General features: G+C 35.1%; 1 protein-coding gene across 4 annotated transcripts in view; it reads left to right on the top strand.

The window, feature by feature from the left end:
- NHSL1 (NHS like 1) overlaps window positions 1–26,880 on the top strand; it is a 295,287-nt gene that overhangs the window by 245,596 nt on the left and 22,811 nt on the right. For all 4 annotated transcript variants that reach the window (XM_044002291.1, XM_044002292.1, XM_044002293.1 and 1 more), the window contains exons 3-4: window positions 4,601–4,725; window positions 23,232–23,424. In XM_044002291.1, coding sequence (XP_043858226.1) covers window positions 4,601–4,725; window positions 23,232–23,424 — 318 coding nt within the window. The remainder of the gene's footprint in view (window positions 1–4,600; window positions 4,726–23,231; window positions 23,425–26,880) is intronic.

The raw sequence follows: 26,880 nt of genomic DNA, 5'->3' as shown, positions 1-26,880 counted from the left end.
GTTTAGGAGTTTTGAGCTAAACTCAAATGGGTTAAAGCGCATTGGGTGTCCATATGAAACCAAACATCCATTAAAGCAAACTGGGGGCATCTTCAGTCATCCTGCTGTATATCTTGCCACTGGACCCAGATGACTCTGGAGGAGATAGTGAGTTTGGTGACTTTGCACAGCCCTCCCTCACTTAAGTCCAATCCAGTGCAAGTCATGATATCATCCCAATGTCATGGTTCTCTTCGAGAAAGAAGGACAAATGACAGAACAGGTACCAATACTGTGAACCCCCAGGAGTAGAGGGTCACCACACTACCTAATATGGAGTGAACCAGCCCAGGTCAGAAATGGAGCCGTAATGGGATCAGGCTCATGAGGGGTTACTGTATTTCCAACATAAGATGACCCAATCTGTAAACAAACAAATACATAAAATGGGGAAGAGGCAGAAACTGCTTCACCATCAGTTTAACTTGAGTATTTTCTCCTCATTCAAGGACTGCCACGAAATTTGTAAAACACATATACACATACCATACCTTTAACAACATAGTATGTTTTCTTTGGAGAGAGTATAAATTAAACAAAACAAACAAATAAGACTTAAGAAATGGTTCCAAAATTGATAGTATTTTTACTGATTGCATTCTCAAAGGAATATAAAATTGACATGCTGTGAACATTTTTTAAAAACCACCTTAATCTGGAAAATAAACCCAGTCTTAACTCTTAGTTTATCTAGAAATCAGGTATTGGATCATGTTTTAAACCCTACCTAATTAAAAAGCAAAGTCCTGATATTCAAACAGTAAAGATCCTATGTGTAAGAAAGACAAGAAATAAAAAGCTCATACTAACCAGGGATGAAGAGTGATTGTGTTACAACACACAGCCAAGGCATACACAAAGACAGTGTGGGGATGGGGAAGAATAGTAGTAGCCTTTCACAACTAGAGATTTTACCTACCTGGTTGTGACCACGTCTGCTTTGTTTTCTTCCTTTCTCTTCTACTGTCTCATCCATCAAGCAAAAATTTATTGGATTTGTATGTCCAAGGAATTTCAGGGTCTACCAAGACATGTAAATTGGCTTCCCTGCCTTCAAGGAATTTATATCCTTGTAGGTAAGAAAATGAATGTACACAAATAAGTATGATACAAAACAATATAAGATAAAGGCTGCATAAATGATACAAAATACTGTAAAAAAGTAAAAAGGGGAGAGATTACTTCTGGCGGAAGTCACAATGACTCACTTTTCTTTAAGGCTTTTCAAAACATTCATCACAACAACCTTGGATTATCACCCCAGTGTTAGTTGGTAGAGTAAGCTGAGACTCTGGGAAGTTAAGGAACTTATTGTTAGTCACACAGATGGTAAATAATCTGGAAAGACTTTCTAGTCAATGTAATATTTGAGGTGGATCTTGAAGACTGAGGTAGGACTTAGCTCTAGAACTTTGTGAAAAGGAATTCTTTCTCACAGAATAAGATTGAAAACTGCATAGAAAGGAGAAGAATAAGAATGGGAAAAGTGGCATATGCTTAAATTAAATTAAGACCTTATTGAATAATTACAACTCAAAGGAAAGGAACTTCCTCCTTTCATAATATTTACTTCTTTTGAAATAAAGAGATTACTTCTCATAGAATTGTAACTCTACATTTGGAAGAGACCTCAGAGGCCAAATAGTTCAACATTCTCATTTTGCAGTTGAAGAAACTGAAGCCCAAGGACATTAAATGACTCCTAAATGCAAAGATAGTAATCATCAGAAATGGGTTCTTTCAGATTTTAAATACAGAATTTTCTCTTCTCTAAAGAGGGTTAAAGAGTTCATTTCATGGAAGTTAAATATAGAGATTCTTTGCTTTACAGAATTTGCACAACACTCTGACAAAGCTTTTTATTAGATTCATTTTATCACCCACATCAGGCAAACCTCCAGCAACTCAGAAACCTTTCAATATTCTATGCTGCCTTTTCCAAGTGTTACATATGAGGCGAACTTCCCTTACTCACTTTTTACCACATGAAAAAAAGTCTTAGTTATGATCAGCCTGTTATCTAGCCCTATAGGAATTTTTTACATTGGTTGGGAGCCCTGAATCTCCATACTTAATAGATTCCCAAGCTTTGCTTGCCAACTCTTTCCAGTTTTATCTTGGTTATTATGGTTTCTATTGGAACTAGGATCTAATGTCAATATTTCTCTGCCAGTCTTAAAGGTCTAATCCATTGTAATCAAACCCTAGAAATTCCTAAGTTTGAAAGCTTATGGTATCTAAAAAGATAAAGAATGAATTTTGTATTAAAAAAAGACTAGAGAAATTTAAAGATGATAATTCCATGACTATTATTATTGTTGTTGTTATTTTACTTTTGCAGGGCAATGAGGGTTAAGTGACTTGCCCAGGGTTACACAGCTAGTAAGTATCAAGTGTTTGAGGTCGAATTTAAACTCAGGTCCTCCTGAATCCAGGGCCAGTGCTTTATCCACTGCACCACCTAGCTGCCTTCCCCCCCCCCCCCTTATTGTTATTAAAGGAATGTTAGGTTACAATATCTATTCTGGCAGAGGTCAGGGAGGCTTGTTCTATCCTGTAAAATTGGGGGGGGGTGTTTGTTTTTTTGTTTTTTGCAGGGCAATGGGGGTTAAGTGACTTGGCCAGGGTCACACAGCTAGTAAGTGTCAAATGTCTGAGGCCGGATTTGAACTCAGGTACTCCTGAATTCAAGGCCAGTGCTTTATCCACTGTGCCACCTAGCTGCCCTTGTAAAATTGTTTTTAATATTGTCAGAAACAGATTTCTGTGCTAGATGGACCCATTGTGGCCCCTCTTATGTACTTTAAACAAAAGAATAATCTAAAATGTGGTTAATATAATATACATTACATAGATTTTTTGAAAAATGAAGAGTGGAAGAAGAAAGCAAAATATCTTGTGTTGTGTTGGTTTACAGGAAAAGTCAAGTTAAATAATGTTTAGCTATAGTTATGATTTAAGAAGTGAATTGTAATTAGAACTTTTTCACAGCAGAATCTCAGAACTATTTTTTTTTAAATCTCATTTGCACATTCATGATCAAAGCACCCTCTCTGTTATCCCAGAAAGGGTTCAAGTTAAGCCTTATTATACCAATGTGGAAAAATAGGAAGCAGGGCTTTTAGAGAACCTTACTTATATACATTTTGTTATTAGATAATATTATACCCTCATGGTATGATCGAAAGAAAGTAAACTTGGTCTCACATTGATTTGCTTGCAGTTGTCAGACAAAAGACTTTAAATATAATGATTTTAAGTCCAGTGTTCTGTCTGCTTCACCATATTGCCTCTCATCAAAGAGTGTGTGTTAAAGGTGTGAAGATAGAAATATATTTCTTTTTGATATTTTAATGTTCATGTTGGAATTCTTTCAGTATAGAGAGTACTCTGTTAAGTTTTGTCTTGTCTAGGAATGACAATGTCTGTTGGCTTAGTGCTTGAGAAATGGCTTTGTTTATTCACAATGATTTTGGATTATTTACTTAAGTCACATCTAGTAGACAATACACTTAGTTTTTAATGGACAAAAACATGTTTTTACAAACAAAGAGAACTCTTGAGACGTGGCAGAAGGAAATTTTGCTGGACTTACCCGAGAGAGAGTTGGAACAAGATATGTGGCTGTGTAATGTGATGAGTTTACAAGATTTCAAAAATCTGATAAGTCAAAAATTTGGTCAGTTGCCATAAACCTATACTCCTATTTAATCTTGAACTCAAGCATTATATTTCATTTGAAACACTATGATTTAAAGCAGGCATTGTGACATAGAAATTTAAACTTATGCTGCATAAAGAACTCACTGTTTTGGAGCTTATCCCTATTATGAAGTTAGTAATTTGTGGATGGAATGGCACCTTTTAGAACATTAAACCACAATTTTTAGAGAATTTGACTTGTATGGTTCTTTTTATATTTAAAAAAATAAATATATAAAACCCTAAACTTCTTGAGGTTTTCACAACATAAGACCCTCATTCAGTAGAAAAGTTCACAACATATGACAGCTATTTCAGCCAACTCCTTCCCCCACCCCATTTATATTCTTTAAATGTGTGTTAACATGAATACTAGAAAAGGCTTCAAAAATTCCTAAAAACTCAAGTTTTGTTATTCCCCCAACCTGGTCCTTATAACATCATACCCACTCCCCTATTCCCAGATGCATGGAAATCATAAGTAGTAAGTGAATTCCTCTAGCAATGCAACCAATCCCCCATCCCTTTTTCTAGCGGAACCAACAGAAATGTTGTTATGTTTTGTTTACTCTGCAATTTGAATATACATATATTATGAAAATTAACTTTGTAATTTACATTAAATCGACATAATTGGAAATAACAGGTACTTGAGAATTGTTTACGGTTTTATATAGAATTTTGGGTTTAAATGTTCCATGCTTTCAAATAAAAGTTGAAAGTGATGTTAATATTCCATCTTGTTCTGCTTTTGAAAGTGTGATTAGAAAAATGCAAGTAGAATATACATAAATAAACAAAAAAGACACTTTTGAAAAATAATTTTCCCCTTTCTTCCTGTTCTCTCTACCTGATACAGAATGTGATAAACTGAGGAGAGATGGTTACCGAAGCTCTCAGTACTACTCTCAGGGACCAACTTTCTCTAAACCTGGCTCGGCCTGTGACACCTATAAAGATGAAGATGAAGAAAGTGACCAAAAGGTAAAGTCACAAACCAAGTGAATATCTAAAGGACACTATGTGATCTTCACTTTGACTGTGCACTTGGAACTATTTCCACAACCATCTAAATTAGTAAAAATAGGCCTGGATTGTTAAGTAAGACGATGTGGGTTCAAATCGATGCTCTGCTATTTATTAAGTCCGATCTAAGCACATTATTTCCCTTCTTTGTACCTTCATTTTTCCCACCTGCAAAATGATAGCTCTCTAATATCCTTTCCACTTTTAAGCTTTGTGATTCTAAATAGTCCATGTTCTTTATACTGATTAAGAATCACGATCTACCAAAGGCATCGACTAACAGGGTAGTCTAATGGTGTTTTAACTTTGGGGTTTGCTTTTTTTTGTAGTTTCCACTCTCTGATAGTATCCTTGGGGTAATCATTTACTTATCAGGTAAGTAAAAAATAAGGTTATTTTAAGACTTGAATGAAGGTAAAAGTAGGAAGGTTTGTGAGGATGTTGCCTTATTCAAAGTGTTTTATATTAAAGTAATATTAAATAACCCACTAATTACCCAAACAAAAGTTTGATTAGTTTTCTGTGCTTTTAGTCACAGTTTAAAATTAGCTTTAGGCTTTAAGGTGACTGTGGCCAAAGTGATTTTGCTATAGTCATAAATATAAAGGTGTTTTGGGTAAGAGTCCATTCATGTCAGAAATTTAATATTTTTATACCCAAATAATTAAAATAAGAGTTAAATGTGCTTGCTAGTAATTTGTTTTTTGTTTGTTTTTGAATACTGTTATTAAATGTTCAGTTTTTATAAGAGTTTTATGTTGCTGATGCTTTACTTTCTTTGAAGGATTTTCTTTGATCTTGATATTCTATAAATGGGTTGGGTATTATAATAACCAGTAGTTTTAGTTTGGTTGTATAATATATTAAGATTTTATATGCCATAGCCTGGTACAGATATTAAGAGAAACATGATAATTTAATTTTTAGATTGTACCCAACAGCTGTATTCCCCTCTATCAAGATTGGGAAACTGTGTAATACAGTGCTGTTGGTTTTAACCTCAAATCAATGGTCCACTGGACACCAATGGCATCCTTGTAGAGAACTGCTTATATTTAACAAATAAACTCAGTTTCATGGTAAAAAAAAAAAAGAACATAATTTCAAAAGGTTAGGATAGGGGCAGCTAGGTGGCGCAGTGGATAGAGCACTGGCCCTGGAGTCAGGAGTACCTGAGTTCAAATCTGGCCTCAGACACTTAACACTTACTACCTGTGTGACCCTGGGCAAGTCACTTAACCCCAATTGCCTCACTAAAAAAAAAACAAGAAAAAAAAGGTTAGGATAATTGTATGTTCACTGATAGGATTGAGATAATGGATTCAGTTACTATGGGTATTCTGTTAAGAAATCAACAAGCATTTATTAAATGCGTATTATGCTTTGGGAATACAAATACAAGCAAAAAGAAAAAAGTCCCATCCTTCAAGGAACTTACATTCTCATTAGGTAAGACAATGCATGAAAAAGAGCTGAGTTGTTGGATGGTAGAGAAGGGAACTTGGTGGCAAATTCAGATAGTCAGAAGTGGAACCAGGAGAAGATTGAGGGATGGCTGGTCTCAACCCTTCCTCAAAAATGTAAGTTCTGGGGAAAATGTATCAATGGAAAGAGAGGGCCACTTCACCAGTGGGAGATGAAGGGATCTTCCTAGCTCATTTAGCTTTTCTCTATTCTATGTCCACAGACTAGATCCCTTAACCCCAAACTATTTACTCTTAATTGTGAGCTATCACAAGAGAAACTGGAGGATGGAAACATACAAATAAATCTCTCACCACTAGAGAAACAACAAAGTCCATGTGTTTCTGTGGTCAGAGATGCTAGTATCATCTTTATATATCAAAATCACTATATAATATGCTCATGTTACTGTTGATCCTTGATGTTTCTACATTCGTGGCTGTTCCATAGGAATGTAGGACTCCGTGGTATGATGGAAAGAACAATTGGTCTTGGAATTAAAAGAGCTGAATTCTAGGCTCAAACTTTTCCCTCTCTTTAGCTGAGTGACTTTGAATAGACAACTTAACCTCGCTTAGTTTTAGTTTCTCCATCTGTTAAATAACGAGGGTTTTGTGATGTGTAATAGAAAGATCACTATATTTAGAACACAAAGTCCAAGCTTCCAATTCTAGCTTTGTCTCTTACTGAGTTTGTGACTTTGGACAAGCCATGCTGCTCTCTGAACTTTAGTTTAATAAACTTTCAAACCAAGAGATTGAAACTGGATAATTTCTGATCTTAGATTTAGAGTTAGAAGGGATCTAAGAAGACATCTAGTCCAACCACTTCTTTTTACAGATGAGTAAACTGAGGCCCAGAAAGTTGAAATTTATCTAGGGTCACACTCTAGTAAGAGACAGAAGCATGCTTTGAATCCAGATACTCTGATTCCATTGTACACGAATTCCCTTCTGGCTCTATATCCTATAATCTGATCTACTAGATGATTTAAAAAAATACCCTTGGGAAGAGTGTTCTGGAGCAAAGATCTCTTTCCTTCTTGTTCCAGAGCCTTCTACTCAGCCTTCTTGTCCCATGATAGCAAGATTATTTATAGTAGGAAATAATAGTCACCCCAGTGAAGTCTTTAAGGGTTTCTAAGGTACCTTCTGTGCTATGTTTTGTTACTTTTGTGTTTCTTTAACCATGAAGCTAACTAATGGTGCTTTCCATCTTCCTACTTTTTTGTGTAATGTTTAGCATGTTAGAATATTTTTATTTGCTTGGAATAGACAACTATTGAAATTCAAGGAAGTGATATTATTAGAAGTAATGTGATGAGAAAGTTTTGTGAAACATAATTATATTAAAGTATTCTTGAAATTATTACATGAATGATTGTATCATGCCAGTTTTTAGTTTAAAAAAGGTAGAAAAACTATCCTTTTATGTATTAGTCTATATATTTCCTTTCTTAAACTATCCATATGTTACTTAAGACAAACTGCTGCTTAGTACTCAGATCACCTAAACACTAATTGTCTTAAGTAATGTTATTAAAACCCAAGAATTTTATTTTGATTTTCAAATTTTTTCTTTTGCAAGTTGGCAAAAATAAAATATGATTTAAAATAAATTTTATAATAGTAAAATTAACTTTATGAGCCTTTCAATATAAATTTACTGCATAATAAATGCTGAAATACCTTTTTACCAATGTGTCAGTCAAACTATAATTTAGTAGAAAGAAGATAGATGGGCAGATGGGAAACTGACAGCTTTGAGTAATACTGATTAATGGAGCACTGTTAACTATCACTCCTATCTTAGGGCATAGTAGGATTTCATCCATTAGCAAAATTGTCTCATAAGCCTTTTAACCTGCTTCAGACTTTAAATGTTTTTCACTGAAGTTTAAGCTTATGGGGGTGGGGGGGAAAGACCAGTTTGCCTGATTTTTCAGAATACCACTTTAATTTCTTCTGCCTCGTGACTAGCTTGGCTTTAAGGTGATTCATTCAGCCTCAGCACCTCTCAATTATTTTTAAAAAGTGTCATCTGTTTCAAGGGAATTAGTACCCCTCTACCAATAGTGAAATTAAGTATTGCTTAAATATTATCAAAAAACAGAAATGAAGAAGAGAAAATGTGTTGATCACACCAGAACTGACATTTCATTGATTTCCCTTTTCATATTCTTTCCTAATTTGATTTAAATTCTAATTGATTGCATTAACTATGCTTTCAACTAACATATGAAAAAATGTGGAAAACTTAAGTGTATCACTAGTATTCATGAAATATTAAAAGATCTAGGAGAAGGAATCTAGCTTATTGAATAAATAATTCCAATGAGGATTTGTTGATCATTCAGATCAAGCTTAGTACTATGTGGGCATTATAGTTAATGAGATTATAGAGAAATAGTAGACAACCTCAGAAAGACTGGATTAGAGCATTTTTTCCTAGGTCCCACAAGTTTCATGATCTTAACTAAAACATATCAGATAGCATCTTCATGAGAGTTATTGGATTTGAGACAGGCTCACATGTGCTACTATGTATATGGATTTAAGTTTCATATTTTCCTGGTCGAAATGAAAATTGAAGCTATAATAACAACCAAAAAGAACTTCCCCACCTTATTACTAACTTGTGTTTTAAATCGCAGAGACAATAGTTTCAGGAATTATGCCTCTGACTTTCTGCACAATTCATCCTTTACAGTGATTACTGTACATTTTTATATTTCAGTGTACATATGTGTATTGCTGTGTTCCTGTTGAATCAATTTCTCCTTATTCTTTTTTTCTCTCCTTTCTCACTCAGCAGTCTAGTTGTTTAGGCTGCCTCTTTGAGTGTTGTGTTAACGTCTGCAGTGACTTGGTCCCATGGAGCTTCAAGGTATCTGTCCACCTGTCCATCAGCTGTCATACATACAGCTTGATACCATTTTATTACATCCTCCATTTTTTTTCACTCATAACTAATGAATTAATCATAGTATTCTCTGCCATGGAATCTGCCTTGTAACATTACAGAATTAGGACTCAAGACTTGCTTTCAGTAACAAACTGCAGAAGCAACATGATGTGGTAGGTGAGGTCACAAGCCTTGGTTTTTAGTCACGAGTATGCCACAAACTGGCACCGTGATTGTGGGTAAAAGTCACTTAACCCCTTTGAAATCAATATCTAAACTATGAATATTGCTTGTGTACTATATACTTCATATGGTTATTATGAAGAAAGTACTAAATAAACTATAAGATACTATGTAAATATGAGCTCTTAGCATTATTACATATACACTTACCATCATGTGCTAATAGAATATTTTAGGATCACATCAACATTAATATGGTGGAGTTTACTTGGTATTTTCATTGAGGGTGATATTAAAGGCCAGCTTCAGGAAAATGGGTCATGAGAATAGGAAGCCTTAGTAATTGAAAAGGCAGCTGACAGATTTTTAAAAATAATAATAAACATTTTTATTTATAGTTTGGGGTTCTAATTTTTATCCCCTTCCTGCCTCCCTGAGGTGGCAGACAATCAGATATAGGTTATACATGTATGGTTATGCAAAAATTACCATATTTGTCGTTTCATACAAGGAACCTTAATTAAGAGGGAAAAAATGAAAGAAAGTGGAAAAATAGCATGCTTCAGCCTGTTCCATCAATATCAGTTCTTTCTTTGGAATTGGATAGTGTGTTTCATCAATAGTCCTTTGGGATTGTCTTGGATCATTGAATTGTTGTGAATAGTCAAGTCATTCACAGGTCTCCATCAAACAATATTGTTGTCTCTGTGTACGATGTTCTGTTGGTTCTGCTCACTTCACTATACACCATTTTATACATGTCTTTCCAGGCCTTTCTGAAGTCATCCTGCTTGTCATTTCTTATAGCACAATAATATTCCATCACCGCCATATACCAAAGTTTGTTTAGCCATTCCCCAATTGATGGGCATTCCTTTGATTTCCAATCAGCTGTGAGATTTTTAAAGAGAATCCCATAATATGAGGATGGATTTTTTAAAGTTTCACCTGTCTATTGTTCATTAACAAGCTAGGGAAATAAAAACATCATCCAATATTGTTTTAAAATCATCTGATTAAAAGGAAACAAAATAGGATTTATCTGATTCACAAAATGGGACTATTGAATAAATGTGAGAATGCTATCTTCAGGGGTTTACAAATAAGAACAGACTTTAGTAGTCAGTTGACTAGCACTTATGAAGCAGCTACTGTGTGTCAGATGTTATACTACATTCTAGGGATGCAAAGAAAGGCAAAGAATAGTCTTTGCTCTCAAGGACCTCAGAGTCTAATAGGGGAGACAATACCCAAACAGCTATGTACAAACAAGACAAGGGATACAGGACATAAGATACATTGGGGATAGTCTAAGAGAGAAGGTACTAAGAATAAAGAGTACTGGGAACTGTGGAATGTTAACTGAGACTTAAAAGAAGCCAGAGAAGCTAGGAAGTCCAGACAAGGATAGAAAGCATTATAGGTATGAAGGATGGCCAGTATGAACACTGAGTCTGGAGTGTCATGTACAAATAACAGCAAGGAGGGATCTCTGAGGACATGGAGGGAAGTAAATTGTAGGAACAGTGGAAAGGTAGGAAGGAGTCAGGTTATGAGGGGCTTTGAAAACCAATCAGATGATTTTATACTTGATCCTGGAGGTAATAGGGAGCCTCTGTAGTTGACCAAATTGGGGGATGATATGGTCAGACCTGCAATTTAGGATGATTAGTTTGATAGCTAAGTGGAAGATGGACTGGAGTGGGGAAAGACTTAAGGCAGGGGGACCAATCAGCAGACTATTCCTAGAGTCTAGTTGTGAGGTGATGAGGTCCTGCACCAGTGTTCAAGGAGAGAAGGGGTGGCATAGACCAGAGATGTCATAAAGGTAGAAAAGACAGGACTTGACGACTAATTGGGAAATGGGGGATGAAAGAGTGAAGAGTAGAGGATGATGCCTAGGTTGCTTGCTTGTGTGTCTGGGAGGAGAGTAGTGTCCTTGATATTAATAGGAAAGTTTAGAGTTGGGGGAGAGGGTTTAGGTTAAAAGATATTGAGTTCAACTTGGGACATGTTGAGTTTAAGATTTGTACCAGACACCCATTTCAAGATGCCTAAAAGGCAGTTAGAGACGTGAGACAGGAGTTCTGGAGAGAGGTTATGGCTGGACAAGTAGATCCAAGAGTCATCTAGAGAATAAACTGTCCCTTATGCAAAATGTATTTAATGCCTAGGACAGACTATATAAAACAATGGATTTCTTTTTAACATATACCATTAAATTATACTAGTTTACATTTATAGCACATTTCAGTTACAAAGTACTTAGCTTTTATTGTACCATTTGTTCCTTATACCTGCACAGTGAAGTAGGTAGGGCATGTATTTTTATCCCCATTTTATAAATGAGAAAGTTGAAGTTTAGAAGGGGTAATGATGGCAACTAGTCCAAGGGAATAGACAAGTAAGTGACAGACTTGGGACTTAAGTCCAAGTGATCTAATACTAACCTCTGTATCCTTCCCATTATAGCATACTGTTTCCCATTTCTAAAATCTTCACCCAGTAAAATAAATGATATTATAGATCAGGGATCAGCAAACTACAACCAGCATATTCCAGTCTGTTGCCTGTTTTGTACAGTTCTCTCTCTACCCAGCTAAAAATAGTTTTTACATTTCTAAATAAACTTTTATTGTATTTTTAAAAATGTAAAATCTATTTTTAGCTCCAAGGACCATACAGAAATAGGCTTTGGGCCAAACTGGAAAGAATGTAGTTTGCTGATCCCTGCTATAGGGTAAAATCTAATCAGTGATTGCAAAGTGTTACTGTAAAAGTTAAATTTTGTTGAGGCAACTAGGTAGCGAAATAGATAGAGTGCTAGACTTGGAGTCAGGATAACCTGAGTTCATATCACACTTAGCTGTGTGATCCTGGAGAAGTCACTTAAACTCTCTGAGCCTCACTTTCCTCATTGGTAAAATGAGGGTAATAATAGTACCTGCCTCAAAAGGTTGTGATCAAATGATCACAGGGTGAGGAACAAATGAGATAACAAACGTAAAACACTTTGCAAACCTTAAAGTGCTACATAAATGCTAGCTATCATCACCATCATCATATTTATTATTAACAATTTTGCTAGGCAATAAACATTTATTAGATGCCTTCTACAGAATGCACCTACAGAAAAAATAGGAATTATGCTCCCTGATCTCAAAGAGCTTACAGATTTCTTGGTAACCATGAAACACACCCAAACTGAATTTTAGAGGAATTTGAAATGACTTGTCAGTGTTCAAAAAAAGTGAAACAAAATATTACACCCTGTTTGCATGATTTCTATTATTTTTTTCAGTTTAAAATGGGTGGGGGAAAGGAGAAAAGAGAAATACATAATTATCTAAACATCTGCGTCTTGATTTATTCCACTCCCAGGAATTTTCATTACTCTTTGAAATTCTCAGGCCATTTGCTAAATAACTGTTAGTCAGAATTACGCAATACTCTGTGAGAAAGTGTTATTTGGAAATTTCATATGACAGTTATTTCTTCCTATGCCCCAGGCAGCATTTCTGGAAAGTCTAATAGGGAATAAGGAATCTTTAAGCAAGAAATAGCCATGGAAACTTCTTATAAAGGTGTTTGCATGTTTGTGTGAACATTTTAGGAAGGAGAGCATCCTGAAAACTTGCAAATTGATCATAGTGTTTCATACTTCTTTTCCTTTAAAATTTCTGATTTGGAACTTAACCATTTTGACCCAGCCAGTGTTTGAACTGAGGTCCTCTAAGTCCAAACCCCACAGATTTACTTTCACTCCAGTGGCTCCTCTTTGGTACACTAACATCTCAAACAAATATTCTGATCTCCTGGAGAAAGTGTGTTGGAGAAGAACACATTTCACAGACAGTTTGGTCATCCTGATCTAGGAAAGTAGGAAGGAGGAAGCCAAATAGGAATGGGGAAGTCAATGATATTTCTAAAACACAGGGTGGCTATGTCACCCTCCTACTCAATAAATTCAATGGCTTCTTAGTTACTTCGAGGACAGAATACAAACTTCCCTGTTTAGCATTTAAAGCCTTTCACATCTGGCTCCAACTTAACTTTCCAGCACTATTCTACATTACCTCCCCCCACCCCGCTGCCCCCATCACATACACTTTTTCCTGTTTCTCACACACAACATTCCATTTCTCTCTCCCTTTCTTTGTAAAAGATGTCCCCCATTCCTGGAGTATATTGCCTCATCACCTATTCCTCATAATTCTTAGTTTCTTTCAAAGTTCAACTAATAGACCTCTTACTAAGTGATAAATTACCCCAATTCCCTTCTCTCCTCTAGTTCTTAGTGCCTCACCAATGATCTTGCACATATATTTTATACGTTAATATGTATATTTTGTCTCCCATCATTTAAGGGGCAAGGACTATTTGATTTTTGTCTGTATTCCTAGTACCTAGCACAGTACCTGGCACATAGTAGACACCTAATAAATGCTGAGTTGATTGAATGGTTTGTTTTTCCTTCTGCTTTAGCTAGTTGCAAACAATCATGTACATGATCATGTTCTTCCCTAGACAAGATAAATAATATTAACTAATAATAATTGATATTTACAGAACACTTTCAAAGGTTTCCAAAAGACTTTATATCAATATTTAATTTGGTTACTATAATATTATAATATAGGTAATGTGGGTGTTATTCTTTCCATTTTACAAATGAAGAAACTGAGACTTATAGATGTTAAGTGACTTGAACCTGGGTTTCTCCTGCCTAGGTATAGCACATTATCCATCACAGTCTCCCTTCCTATCCTTGCTTTGAGAATAACTCTCACAAAGAAAAAGCAAATAAATGACTTGTTAAAAAAACAAACAAACACTTGCATCCCATAATAACACTTTTAGGAAGAAAATTACAACAAAATTTTCAAAGCTGAAAAGAGCAATGAGAACATGAATTAATGAAATATCCTTATTTGAATTGGTAAAAATAGGGAGAACCACTTCCACAATTATTTTGCATGTATGTATGTGTGTGTATGCATGTATGCATGTACATACACACACACACACAAGGTATATAGCTCTAGATGTTAGGAAAATCCTCCTTACATCAAATTTAAAGTTGCTTCTTCAGCTTCCACCCATTTTTCCTTGTTTTTTCTTCTGAGGTCAAGCAGAACATGTCAAATCTATCTTTCATAATCATGTCCTTCTTAAGTCTTTTTTTCTTTAAATGAAACCTTCTCAGTTCCTTCAGCTAATTAGTTTATGGTATGATTTTGAAGCCCTTCACTACCCTAGTTGCTACCCTGTGGACACCCAGCAGCTTATCCTTGTCTTTCAGGTTCTTAGAGCTAAATCCAATATTCCAGAAGTAGTCTCTGAGAAATATAAAGTAATTTCAAAAACAAAATACATATAGAATCATACAAAGTAATTGAGAGAGAGAGAGAGAGAGTTAGTTTACAACTTGGAAGATCCAGTAGCAATGACATCTGTGTTTTGAATTTGACTAGAATGAAATTATTTAGTTTCCAATTGATTTTCGTTCTACTTTTCCCTGGCTCTTTCTTACATGTAATTTTTATTGCATCATGATCTGAAAAGGATGCATTTACTATTTCTGCCTTTCTACATTTAACTATGATGTTTTTGTGCCCTAATACATGGTCAATTTTTGAAAATGTGCCATGTACTGCTGAGAAAAAGGTATATTCCTTTATATCCCCATTCAATTTTCTATCTATCATGTCTAACTTTTCTAGTAATCTATTCACCTCTTTCACTTCTTTCTTATTTATTTTTTGGCTAGATTTATCTAATTCTGAGAGGGGGAGATTCAGATCCCCCACTAGTATAGTATTACTGTCTAATTCCTCTTGTAACTCATTTAACTTCTCCTTTAAGAACTTGGATGCTATACCACTTGGCGCATACATATTCAATATTGATATTAGTTCATTATCTATAGTACCTTTAAGCAAGATGTAATTTCCTTCCTTATCTCTTTTAATGAGATCTATTTTTGCCTGTACTTTGTCTGAGATAAGGATTGCTACCCCTGCTTTTTTTACTTTAGCTGAAGCATAATATATTCTACTCCAACCTTTTACCTACTCTGTGTGTATCTCTCTGCTTCAAATGTGTTTCTTGTAAACAGCATATTGTAGGATTCTGGTTTTTAATCCACTCTGCAATTCGCTTCCATTTTATAGCAGAGTTCATCCCATTCACATTCACAGTTATTATTACTGACTGTCTATTCCTCTCCATTCTATTTACCCCCTTTGGGGGCAGCTAGGTGGTGCAGTGGATAGAGCACCAGCCCTGGAGTCAGGAGTACCTGAGTTCAAATCCGGCCTCAGACACTTTACACTTACTAGCTGTGTGACCCTGGGCAAGTCACTTAACCCCAATTGCCTCAGTAAAAAAAAAAAAAGAGTGAACCTGTTAAGAACCATCTAACTATAACATACAAAGACACCAGCACCTATTTACTCCCTTTGTACTTCCCCCCTTCTTTCACCCTATTCCTCCTCACCGACGTTTTACTTCTTACCCCTGCCTCCCCCAATCTGCCCTCCCTTTTTATCACCCCCTCTCTTTTCTTTACCCTTTTCTCCCTTGCTTTTGTCCTCCCTTCTATCAGTCCCCCCCTTTCCCTTCCCCTTTTGATTCCCTAAAGAATGAGTTAAGTTTCTTTATTTGAATTTGACTAGAGATCTCATGAAGCTGAGGTGTGGAAGGAAGGTATACAATACTCAAAATGTAGAGTGCCAGTTTTGCAGAGGTAAATGATGGAGTGAAATGTATGGACAATAGCTAGCAAGCCAATGTGATTAGAACAGTGAGTTCATAAAGGGGGGAGTAATATGAAATAAAACTTGATAGGTTGGTGGAGGCCAGATAATGAAGGACTTTAATAATAATAATATATTTTATCTTAACATATTTTAATTATTTAATATTTTTTATCTTAATATATTTTAATTCTTTAAAAAATTGTCTTAGGGGCAGCTAGATGGCGCAGTGGATAGAGCAGTGGCCTTGGAGTCAGGAGTACCTGAGTTCAAGTCCGGCCTCAGACACTTAATACTTACTAGCTGTGTGACCCTGGGCAAGTCACTTAACCCCAATTGCCTCACTAAAAACAAACAAACAAACAAACAAAAAAATTGTCTTAGAGGCAATAGGGAGGCATTAAAGATTTTTGAGTAGGGGATCAAATGATCATTTATATTTTAGTAACATCAATTTGACAGCTGTGGAGGGCAGAAATTGGAAATAAGGAAACTAATTAGGAGGTATAAGTCCAAGTGAAAGGTTATGAGATCTTTAAATGAGGTAGTAGTTGTATGAGTGGAGATAAGGATATACTACAGGTGTTGTAGAGGGAATATTGACAATACTTGGCAACCTAGACATAAGATGAGGGAGATGGGAGAATCAAAGATGGTTCCAAGGTAAAACCCAAGTGGTGCCCCTCAACAGAAATAAGAAAGTTTAAAAGAAGGTTGAGTTTTGGGAAAAAATGAGCTTCCTTTTTTGCATGGTGAATTTGAAATAAAGAACACCTAGTTAAAATATATAGGAGGAAGGGCAGCTAGGTGGCTCAGTGAATAGAGCATTGGCCCTGGATTCAGGAGGACCTGAGTTCAAATCTGGCCTCAGACACTTGACACTTACGAGCTGTGTGACCCTGGGCAAGTCACTTAACCCCAATTGCCTCACCATATATATATATATATATATATATATATACACACACACACACATACATATTTGGTGAGGCAAATTGGTTAAACTGCACTGGAACTGAGAGAATAAGGTTAGACATTTAGACTTCAGAGTTACCTACGTAGAGATAATGGAAAGCATGGGATCTAGTGAGATCACAGGAGAAGTGAAAAGTTAGAAGAGAAGTTCTAAGATAGAGTCCTGAAGGATTCCTACACTTAATGGGTAGAAGAAGGATAATGTTTCAGCAAAGAAAAATCAGACTGAGTGGTTTTGCAGAGAGGAGGAGAAACACAAGAAAATAGCATTATGGAAGACAAGGAAAGGAAGAGTATCCAGGAAGAGGTTTTTTTAAAAGTATCACCTACTGAAGGTAGATAAAATCATAGCCTGAGTACTGAGAAAAAACATTGGATTTTGCATTTGAGCTCATTAGACTATCTTTAAGAGTCCGAAATCTATGATATTTTTAGGCTCCTAAAATAGACACATCCTCTGTCCATCAGAATAGTTATAGCAGCAATTTTTTGTAGTAGCCAAGAATTTCAAACAAAGTGAATGTCTATTTATTAGGGAATAGCTAAATAGATTTTAAGGAATATGAAGAGTACAAAGAATCATGGGAAGACTTCCATGATATGATACAAAGAAGCAGGAAAGCAATATATACAACCTGGAAAACAATATACATAATGACAACGGTGGTATAAAAGGAAAAAACAACAATATAGAAACTGAGTGTTGTAAGGTTATAATGGCTAGGGATGGCACCAAAGAGGAATACTGAGAATGTAGCTCCTTTCTTCACAAAACTTGGGGGACTATAAATATGGAACTCTACATATAATGTCAGTTGTTGATGTTTCTGTTTGTATGCTGAACTGTTATTTTCCTTTTTATTATAAGGAAGGGGAAGGAAGGGGTAGAAGAATATATTGGGAAAAGAAGGTAATATGAAAACAAAATATGAATAAAATTAAAAACAAAAACAATAAAAAGGTTATTAGTAAGCTTGGAGATGAATGGATGCCGAATACAAATTATAAGGGATTGGGAAGTGAGTGGGAGCTGAGGAAATGATGAATGAACTTTTCTAGAAGATTGATTGTAAAAGGGTTGAAGACAGAATGATAACTTAAAGGAATAACAGGGTCAATTTTTTTAAGGCTGGGGAGACTTGGATATAATTGAAGATGTTTTGGAAGAAGTCAGTGGATAAGGAGAAAGTGATGATGAAAGGGAATGATTTAAAGGGGTCAGGGAGTACAAGGAAGAGAATGGGATCAAGAACACACTAGGCTATACATGACCAACAAAGTCCAGCAGCAAGAGATAGAAAGAGAAATTCCATTTAAAGTAACGGTAGATAATATAAAATACTTGGGAGTCTACTTGCCAAGACAAACCCAGGAACTCTATGAACACAACTACCAAACACTCTTCACACAAATCAAATCAGATCTAAATAATTGGAAAGATATCAATTGCTCATGGATAGGCAGACCTAATATAGTAAAAATGACAATACTGCCTAAATTAATTTACTTATTCAGTGCCATACCAATCAGGCTACCTAAAAATTATTTTATACAGCTAGAAAAAATAATAACAAAATTCATCTGGAAAAACAAAAAATCAAGAATATCCAGGGAAATAATGAAAAAAAAATTCACAGGAAGGTGGGTTAGCGGTACCAAACCTGGAGCTTTACTATAAAGCGGCAGTCATCAAAACTATCTGGTACTGGCTAAAAATAGAGTGGTAGATCAATGGAATAGGCTAGGCTCAGGAAATGCAGTAGTAAATGACACTAGTAATGTAGTGTTTGATAAACCCAAAGACTCCAGCTTCTGGGATAGGAACTCAGTATTTGACAAAAACTGCTGGGAAAACTGGAAGATAGTATGGCAGAAATTAGGCTTAGACCAACATCTTACACCTTATACTAAAATAAGGTCAAAATGGATACATGATTTAGACATAAGAGGTGATACCATAGGTAAATTAGGAGAGAAAGGAATAGTGTACCTATCAGATCTTTGGAAAGGAGAACAGTTTTTGACCAAACATGAGATAGAGTATATTATAAAATGCAAAGTGGATGATTTTGATTATATTAAATTAAAAAATTTTTGTACAAACAGAAGCAATGCATCCAAAATTAGAAGGGAGGCAGAAAGCTGGGAAACAATTTTTGAGGCCAGTGCTTCTGATAAAGGCCTCATCTCTAAAATATATAGGGAATTAAATCAAATTTATAAGAATCCAAGTCATTCCCCAATTGAGAAATGGTCAAAGGATATGAACAGGCAGTTTTCTGATGAAGAAACCAAAGCTATCTATTCCCATATGAAAAAATGCTCTAAATCTCTAATGATTAGAGAGATGCAAATTAAAACAACTCTGAGGTACCACCTGACACCTATCAGATTGGCTAAAATGACAAAAAAGGAAGATAATAAATGTTGGAGAGACTGTGGGAAAATTGGAACACTAATGCATTGTTGGTGGAGCTGTGAGCTGATCCAACCATTCTGGAGAGCAATTTGGAATTATGCCCAAAGGGCGATAAAGCTGTGCATACCCTTTGACCCAGCAATCCCACTTTTAGGTCTTTTGCCCAAAGAAATCATGGAAGGGGGAAAGGGACCCACATGTACAAAAATATTTATAGCTGCTCTTTACGTGGTAGCAAGGAATTGGAAGTTGAGGGGGTGCCCATCAATTGGGGAATGGCTGGACAAGTTGTGGTATATGAATACAATGGAATACTATTGTGCTGTAAGAAATGATGAGCAGGAAGAGTTCAGAGAAACCTGGAGGGTCTTACGTGAGCTGATGATGAGTGAGATGAGCAGAACCAGAAGAACATTGTACACAGTATCATCAACATTGAGTGTTGACCTACTGTGATGGACTATATTCTTCTCACCAATGCAATGGTACAGAAGAGTTCCAGGGAACTCATGATAGAAGAGGATCTCCAAATCCAAGAAAAAAAAAGAAAGAAAGAACTGTGGAGTATAGATGCTGATTGAACCATATTATTTCTTTTGTTTTGGGTGCTGTTGTTTTTTTTTTTCTATTTTGAGGTTTTGCATCACTGCTCTGATTCTTTCTCTTGTAACAGGATTAATGCAGAAATAGGATTAATGTTATTATGTGTATATATATGTGTGTGTATATATATATATGTATATGTATAGATATATATAGATATAACCTATATCAGATTACCTGCTGTCTAGGGGAGGGGGGAGGGAGGGGAGGGAGGGAGGGAGAAAAATCTGAAAGTGTAAAGCATGTATAAACAAAAGTTGAGAACTATCTTTACATGTAACGGAAAAAATAAAATATCTCAAAAAAAAAAAAAAAAGAACACACTAGGAAGAGTTGGTCTTGGCAAGATCAATCACTTCTTCATCAAAGACTAGAACAAAAAGAGAAAGAATGAGGTACAAAGAAGGATTTTGACATTTTGAAGAGATGACACATGACATCTACCATCATCATTATTGTCATTATTTTAGCTAAATACAAGATGGGGTCTTCTACTGAGATAGAAGAGAAGGCATAAACTTGTGTGAATACATATATACGTCTGTATACATTAATCGATTGACAACCGATAGATATACACATGTTATCTATTGGGGCTATATAGATAGTGTTAGGGTATGGATAGGGGTGGAAATGTTTCTCAAAGTCAGACAAGGGCATGTCCTCTCCAAAAAATGCTGGGCATTTCTAATACATCTTTTTGCTTCATTTTCCATCTGTCTTTCAGTCATAATTGCCAATTATAACAATTTGATGAGAATGGCATAAAATTTGAATTGTCTTAATTGCTATGACAAACAAATGTGAAAAGGACAAATGTAATAATATTAGTGAGACTTATTTTTAAATTGATATTCTTATTCTTTAGACCAGTCCATATCATTAAAAAAATCACATACCACTTTATTTGTTGTGCCTTAAAAGTAAAAGAAACTAGAACTCCATTAAAAATGTTTATAACAGGGATAGCTTGAACCAGCTATACTGGGACATACTAATGATCATTCAGATTTTTAGTACACCTTTCCTCCCAAAACCTTTGCTACTATCACCCACTAAATATGTACACACATTTGCAAACACACATCTTCCCTATACACTTATATACCAGTTCTGGTTTTTTTTCAGAAATTTATTTTGTTATAATGATAGTACATTAAGTTTGTATTGGGACATTTCCATGTTATATCATTTAATGCTCTCAATACCCTTTTGAGATAGGGAAGGCATTCTTACCCCCATTTTGTAGATGATCAAACTGAGAGTCAGCAAAATTAAGTTTTATGCTCAAGGCCCCCAGGAAGAGTAAGTGGCAGAGGTGAAGCCAAGACATAGATCTTCTGATTTACTGTCCAGTGTTCTTTCCACTACACTACTTACTGTCTTCTCAATGTGACTTCACTGCTGGTTTTCAAATTTTTTTGAGCTGAGTTGTCATAATGTCTTTGAGCACTGGACTAGGGACCATAATATCTATATCTAAGTCCTGGTCAGACATTCCCCAGATAGTTGCATGACTTTGATCAAGTCACTTTATTTCTTTCACCTTGTTTCCTTCTCTATAAAATACACATGATCCCCACCCTTCTCACCTTCAAGGATTGTTTCAAAAATCAAATGAGAAAAAAAAATGAATACCTAGTGAGCTGTCTATTTGCACTATTTGAATGTCAAGGCTTATTTTTATTGTTGTTGGCTGGGTAAGTAAAGTAATTTAAATGGTAAGATAAATTTAATAGTTGGCAAGCAATCACCTCTACCTATTTTAAATAATATCATATCAGTTTTTCCTACAACTTTCATTTCCTATTTCCTTGTAAAATGTTACAATGAAATTAGAAATCAGTCAAGACAGACTTTTAAAAGAGTGAAGTTAGAAAGCATCATTAGAGAAATTGCTATTCAGTTACTGTGTATTTTCCCACAAAACAAAGTAGCTTGACCCCCTATAGCATCTATTTTTGATGAGTCTGCAGTGTCTTGTTATTGAGTAAAGCTAAGCTGTGGCTTCATTTAAGTTAATCACCATCTGATAGCCAAAAGAAGCTTCCCCTTTTAAATACCTTTTAAGGTGATATAAGAAGAAGGTCATTAAAGATTATTTAGTTAGTATGTGAATCTTTATCAAAACTGATTCAGCAAGCAGTATTTCCCAGAGAACACTGATAAGGTTCACAGTAAAGCTTTATTAAAGCTTGATGTACTTTAACAATTTCACACTGATGTTTCTATGTATGTATGTATGTATGTATGTATGTATGTATGTATGTTTTGACAAGAGCAGGAATGGCTGGTCTGGAATAGCTGTTTCTTATAGGAACTAGCCCATAGATTCAAAGTCTGGAACAAATTAGAATAGACTTGAAAAATTGTGATATGGACAGATTTTTTTTCAGCTGGATTCAAAAATTATTAAAATGGAAAATACAAGCCCTAAGCAATAGTGTTTCTTGAACTTGCTCTCTAAGCCCATGGAAAAGTAGCAAAGAATTTCAGAAGCCAACCTAGTCAAACTTGTATCTGACCAAGAATTTTTACAACATACCTGTCAAATGGCCAATTATTTAAAGGGGAAACCCATTATTTCCCCAGGCAATTTCTCTGTGTCTCAGTTTCTTTATCTTAAAAATGAAGAGGTTGTACCAGATGATCTCTAAGGTTCCTTCCAGCTCTAAGTCTATGATCCTACAAACTTCTGACTTTGCACTTAATCCGATGAAATTTCATCTTAGATTAGATCCAATTTTCTGGCTTCTAATTTTTATTTTCTGAATCCAGACTGTGTCACCAATTGTATTAGTTATCCTTCTCAGTTTTAGGTCACCTGTAGAACTGATAAGCAAGTCAAATATGTCTTTATCCACATTTCCAGGACAAAGAAAGAAAGTTGTAGGTATGTTGAATTAAGGCATGATTTATTTACTGAAGTGTTGGCCTTTGAGGTTCACCACATCCTTTTTAGAAGTTGACTACAAAAACCACTGGTAATGTTTAAGATGTGTGAGTGTTTCCCATCGAATCCTTAGTGTCTAATCTTGCCAGTTACATTGACTGAATCAGATTTGTTACACTCCTGTTAAAAATAGTAAAATAAAATTTTAAAAGTTGTGTTCCTCACCTATTTACATGCCATGTTCCCTTCTCTTTTTTTTCCCCAGTGTTCCATCTCTTCCTCAGAGGAAGAAAAACTTATTGCTACCAGGAGAGCCAGAACTCCAACTTCAAATGATTTATCTGATATTAACACCCAGACGAACTGGACCAAGTCACTTCCATTGCCAACACCAGAGGAGAAGATGCGACAGCAAGCGCAAACAGTTCAGACAGATGTGGTTCCTATTAATGTAACTGGTATGCTTTTACTGTTCAGTTGAGTTTTGTATGCTTCTGGGGAACATATGCAAATATAGGCGAGAGCCTTCTAAAATTTTTATTTATTCTCACAGAATTTTATCACTTTTGCATTTAACTGTAGAGCATAAATAATACTTTCATCTATAACCCAACACTTAATTTACTAAAGAAAATGTTAATTTTTTAAAAAATTAAAATTATCTGCCTATCTTATTGTAGGCTAATGGTATGACTTAATGTTTCAGCTGTTCAACTTGAGAAATATTTTTTTCATGGACTTACATGCTAACTTTTAAGATTTTAGTCATGATGGAAATTCTCATGGATTCATGGATTATTATTTTAGGTAAAAGCATACCTTAGAGATTCTATAGCCCAAAATCTGAATTTTACAGTTAGAGAAACTGAGACACAGAGAAAGAATTTGGACTTGCCCAAGGCCACATAGTAGGAATGCAACTAAGGCTAGAATCTAGCTCTCCTAATTCTCTGTTCAGTGTTTTTTTCCAATATGACTTGTAGTCTCTAAAGTGTAGTCCTTGATAGTAGAGATGTGATGCTTAACCTTAAACTTTTACATGGGAGAAACATTCTTTGTTAATTATATCAGGAAGAAATATCTACAGAAGGTATTAAGGCCTAGGAATATCAAAAAGAATAAAGTGGTTACTGACAACTACTCACATTCACTTACTCTTTTTTTTTTTGGTTAGGCAATTGGGGTTAAGTGACTTGCCCAGGGTCACACAGCTAATAAGTGTTAAGTGTCTGAGGCCACATTTGAACTCAGGTACTCCTGACTCCAGGACCAGTGCTCTACCTACTGTGCCACCTAGCTGCCCCAACATTCACTTATTCTTGCACTTTAAGGAAAATGAAGGGCTTGTCTTTCAACACTGCAGCAAATAGTACAGATATTATTTATTTTCATTTTACAGATGAGGAACCTGAGAATCAAATGGATTAAATGTCTTGTTCTCAGTCACACAGTTTGTGTCCATCTCAGAATTTGAACCAAGATCTAGTCTTGGTTTTGTTTTTTTTTTTTTTATTGCTGGTTTGCTGGAAGGAAAAAAATAAAAGCATTAGACCTTGGTTCAAATCCTGACACTAACACAATTTTTAACTTTAAAACTAATGAATAAATATATGAGTGTATAGACATATATAATCTACACATATATGTGTATATATTTGTGAATGTATCATATGCACCCTTGTGTTCACACACATGTATATTCCCTAGTTTTAAAAGTTAAAACATTTAGAATGTGATAGTTATTTTTCAAGCTTTATATCCACATACTTTTTCAGTATTAAGAGTCAACTCTCAATTATCTGTCATGATTAGGATACAAATAGAAATATAAACAAAGTCCAGAAATGATTCTCATATGCATATTGTTTTCTTTTTTTTGTGAGATTTTTCTTTCTTGAGATTTAATTGCAGCCAACAGAGAATGGGAGATGGCAAAGGGCTTGGAAAATGCAAGACTAGATAATTCACTCCTGAATGCAGAGTTGACAGTTTCCATGATTTTAGACCAAGTATAGGCATAATAGACCAGCTATACTCATTATAGATGAAAATATCTAAAGTATCTCCCTTAGGTTTAAAGCCTGGGAGGAAACATGGTGGTAAGCAGGGATGAATTTTCCATAAAACTAAAAAGAATTCCCATAGCACCCGTACTGGGCTTGAATGAGTGAGGCTGTCACTGCTCACTGCCAGAGAGGCATCTGCACAGTAACACTGGTGACTGTGGAAATGGCTAATAGCAATGTTTTTTTTCTTGCTGGTTGCTGAGGGGTTGATTCTTGTTTTTGTTTTTTGTTTTTTACTTAATAGAAGTGGTAATATTATATTTAGCACCCCCTATTTATATTCTTGAAAATCCTAACAACAGAAAACTGGTTCTTTAAAACTCCATGTGGTCTTCATTCCACATATGTTTATTTCATTTTGACTTGCACATCATATTGCATGCATGGCATTTTAATCTGTTCTATTCATAACTATTACCACTGATACTCCATATCTTGTAGTTATCATATAACTATCTTTTAAAAAAATAAATATAAGTAGCTGTCTTATAGTATAACATGTCTTTTTTTTTTTTGGCTTTGGAGTTAAATCACAGAATTCTAACCACATGATAAAATCAATATATAATCATGCAATTCAAATTCAGAGAAAATATAAAATCATAAGCTGGGATGAATGCTGTTATAAAACACAAGATTTTATCAGGCATTATTTAGGAGACTACGAGACTACATTAGCATGAGAGTAGAAAATAGCAAAGATAGGAGACTTTTTAGAAAAAAGGATTACTTACTATGTGACTTAAACAGTTAATAAACATTGGCAGAGAAGAAGCTCAGCATTGAAAGAATGAGTTCTCTTTGGCAATTAAAATGCTAACCAATTATAAAAGATAGGTGTAAGTATATTAGATATAAGGTATTGGAGTTAAGAAGAAAGGTCATTTAAACACCCCACTTTTTGAAAAATATAAAACATTTTAAAATAGTTTAATTGTTCAAATTGGCCCATTATATGACTTCTAGCCTTCACCATATTACTAAAATTGAAAGAAAAAATTATGTTTTGATTCTATTTCACTGAGTTTCTATATAAACGTTAGACATTCTATTTACCTACAATGACTTACTAGCTTAGTAATATTAATTTGTATCACAGAGGAAGCAGTTTTTTCTTTCTAAACCAGGTAGTTTTCCTATAGTTTTTGTAGGCATTATGAAAAAAAATATAAATCATGAAAGGGCTTGGGAACTAACCAATGCAGCTTCTTGTAGGGCATTACTTGATGCCCTCATTTACTTGGGTGGACTAGTCACCCTGTAGTCTGGTCAGTGACACAGATTACATACTTTAAATCTAGAGTAAAGCCTTCAGGCACAGAGATGGAACATTAGCACAGCAAGCTAGATACCTAGGGTTAGAAATTGATTGAATCCCTTGGGTCTTGAACCACATGGGACTCAACATATGCTAGAATAGGATATGGAGTGAATTTGTGTGTGTGTGTGTGAGAGAGAGAGAGAGAGAGAGAGAGAGAGAGAGAGAGAGAGAGAGAGAGAGAGAGAGAGAGAGAGAGAGAGAGCGCACACATATGCTTATGTAGGAATGTTTTTATTTTTATGGAAAGTATTGCACATGAGGGGTAGGTTTGTAGTTTGTCTAGCTAGAAGGAAAGAATCTGGTGATAATGGATAATAAGGCTTAGAATCAAACAAAAAGACCTAAAGAAAAAAACAACATAATAAATCAGTATTAAATAAAAGTATTATAAGTAACAAAAGGTAAAATTGTACAGAGTGCTGAATTTTTAGCGATTTCTGGATGAAAAATACATATTGCTTCATTAACATTCACCTTTTTGGGCCAGGAGCTAGTAGCTCTCATCCTTATAGATGATGGACAGAACA

Source organism: Dromiciops gliroides, chromosome 4, assembly GCF_019393635.1.
Source record: "Dromiciops gliroides isolate mDroGli1 chromosome 4, mDroGli1.pri, whole genome shotgun sequence".
In the NCBI taxonomy this organism is placed as follows: Eukaryota; Metazoa; Chordata; class Mammalia; order Microbiotheria; family Microbiotheriidae; genus Dromiciops; species Dromiciops gliroides.
The sequence above is the reverse complement of the archived record's forward strand: the minus strand, read 5'-3'. Positions and strand labels throughout refer to the sequence as shown.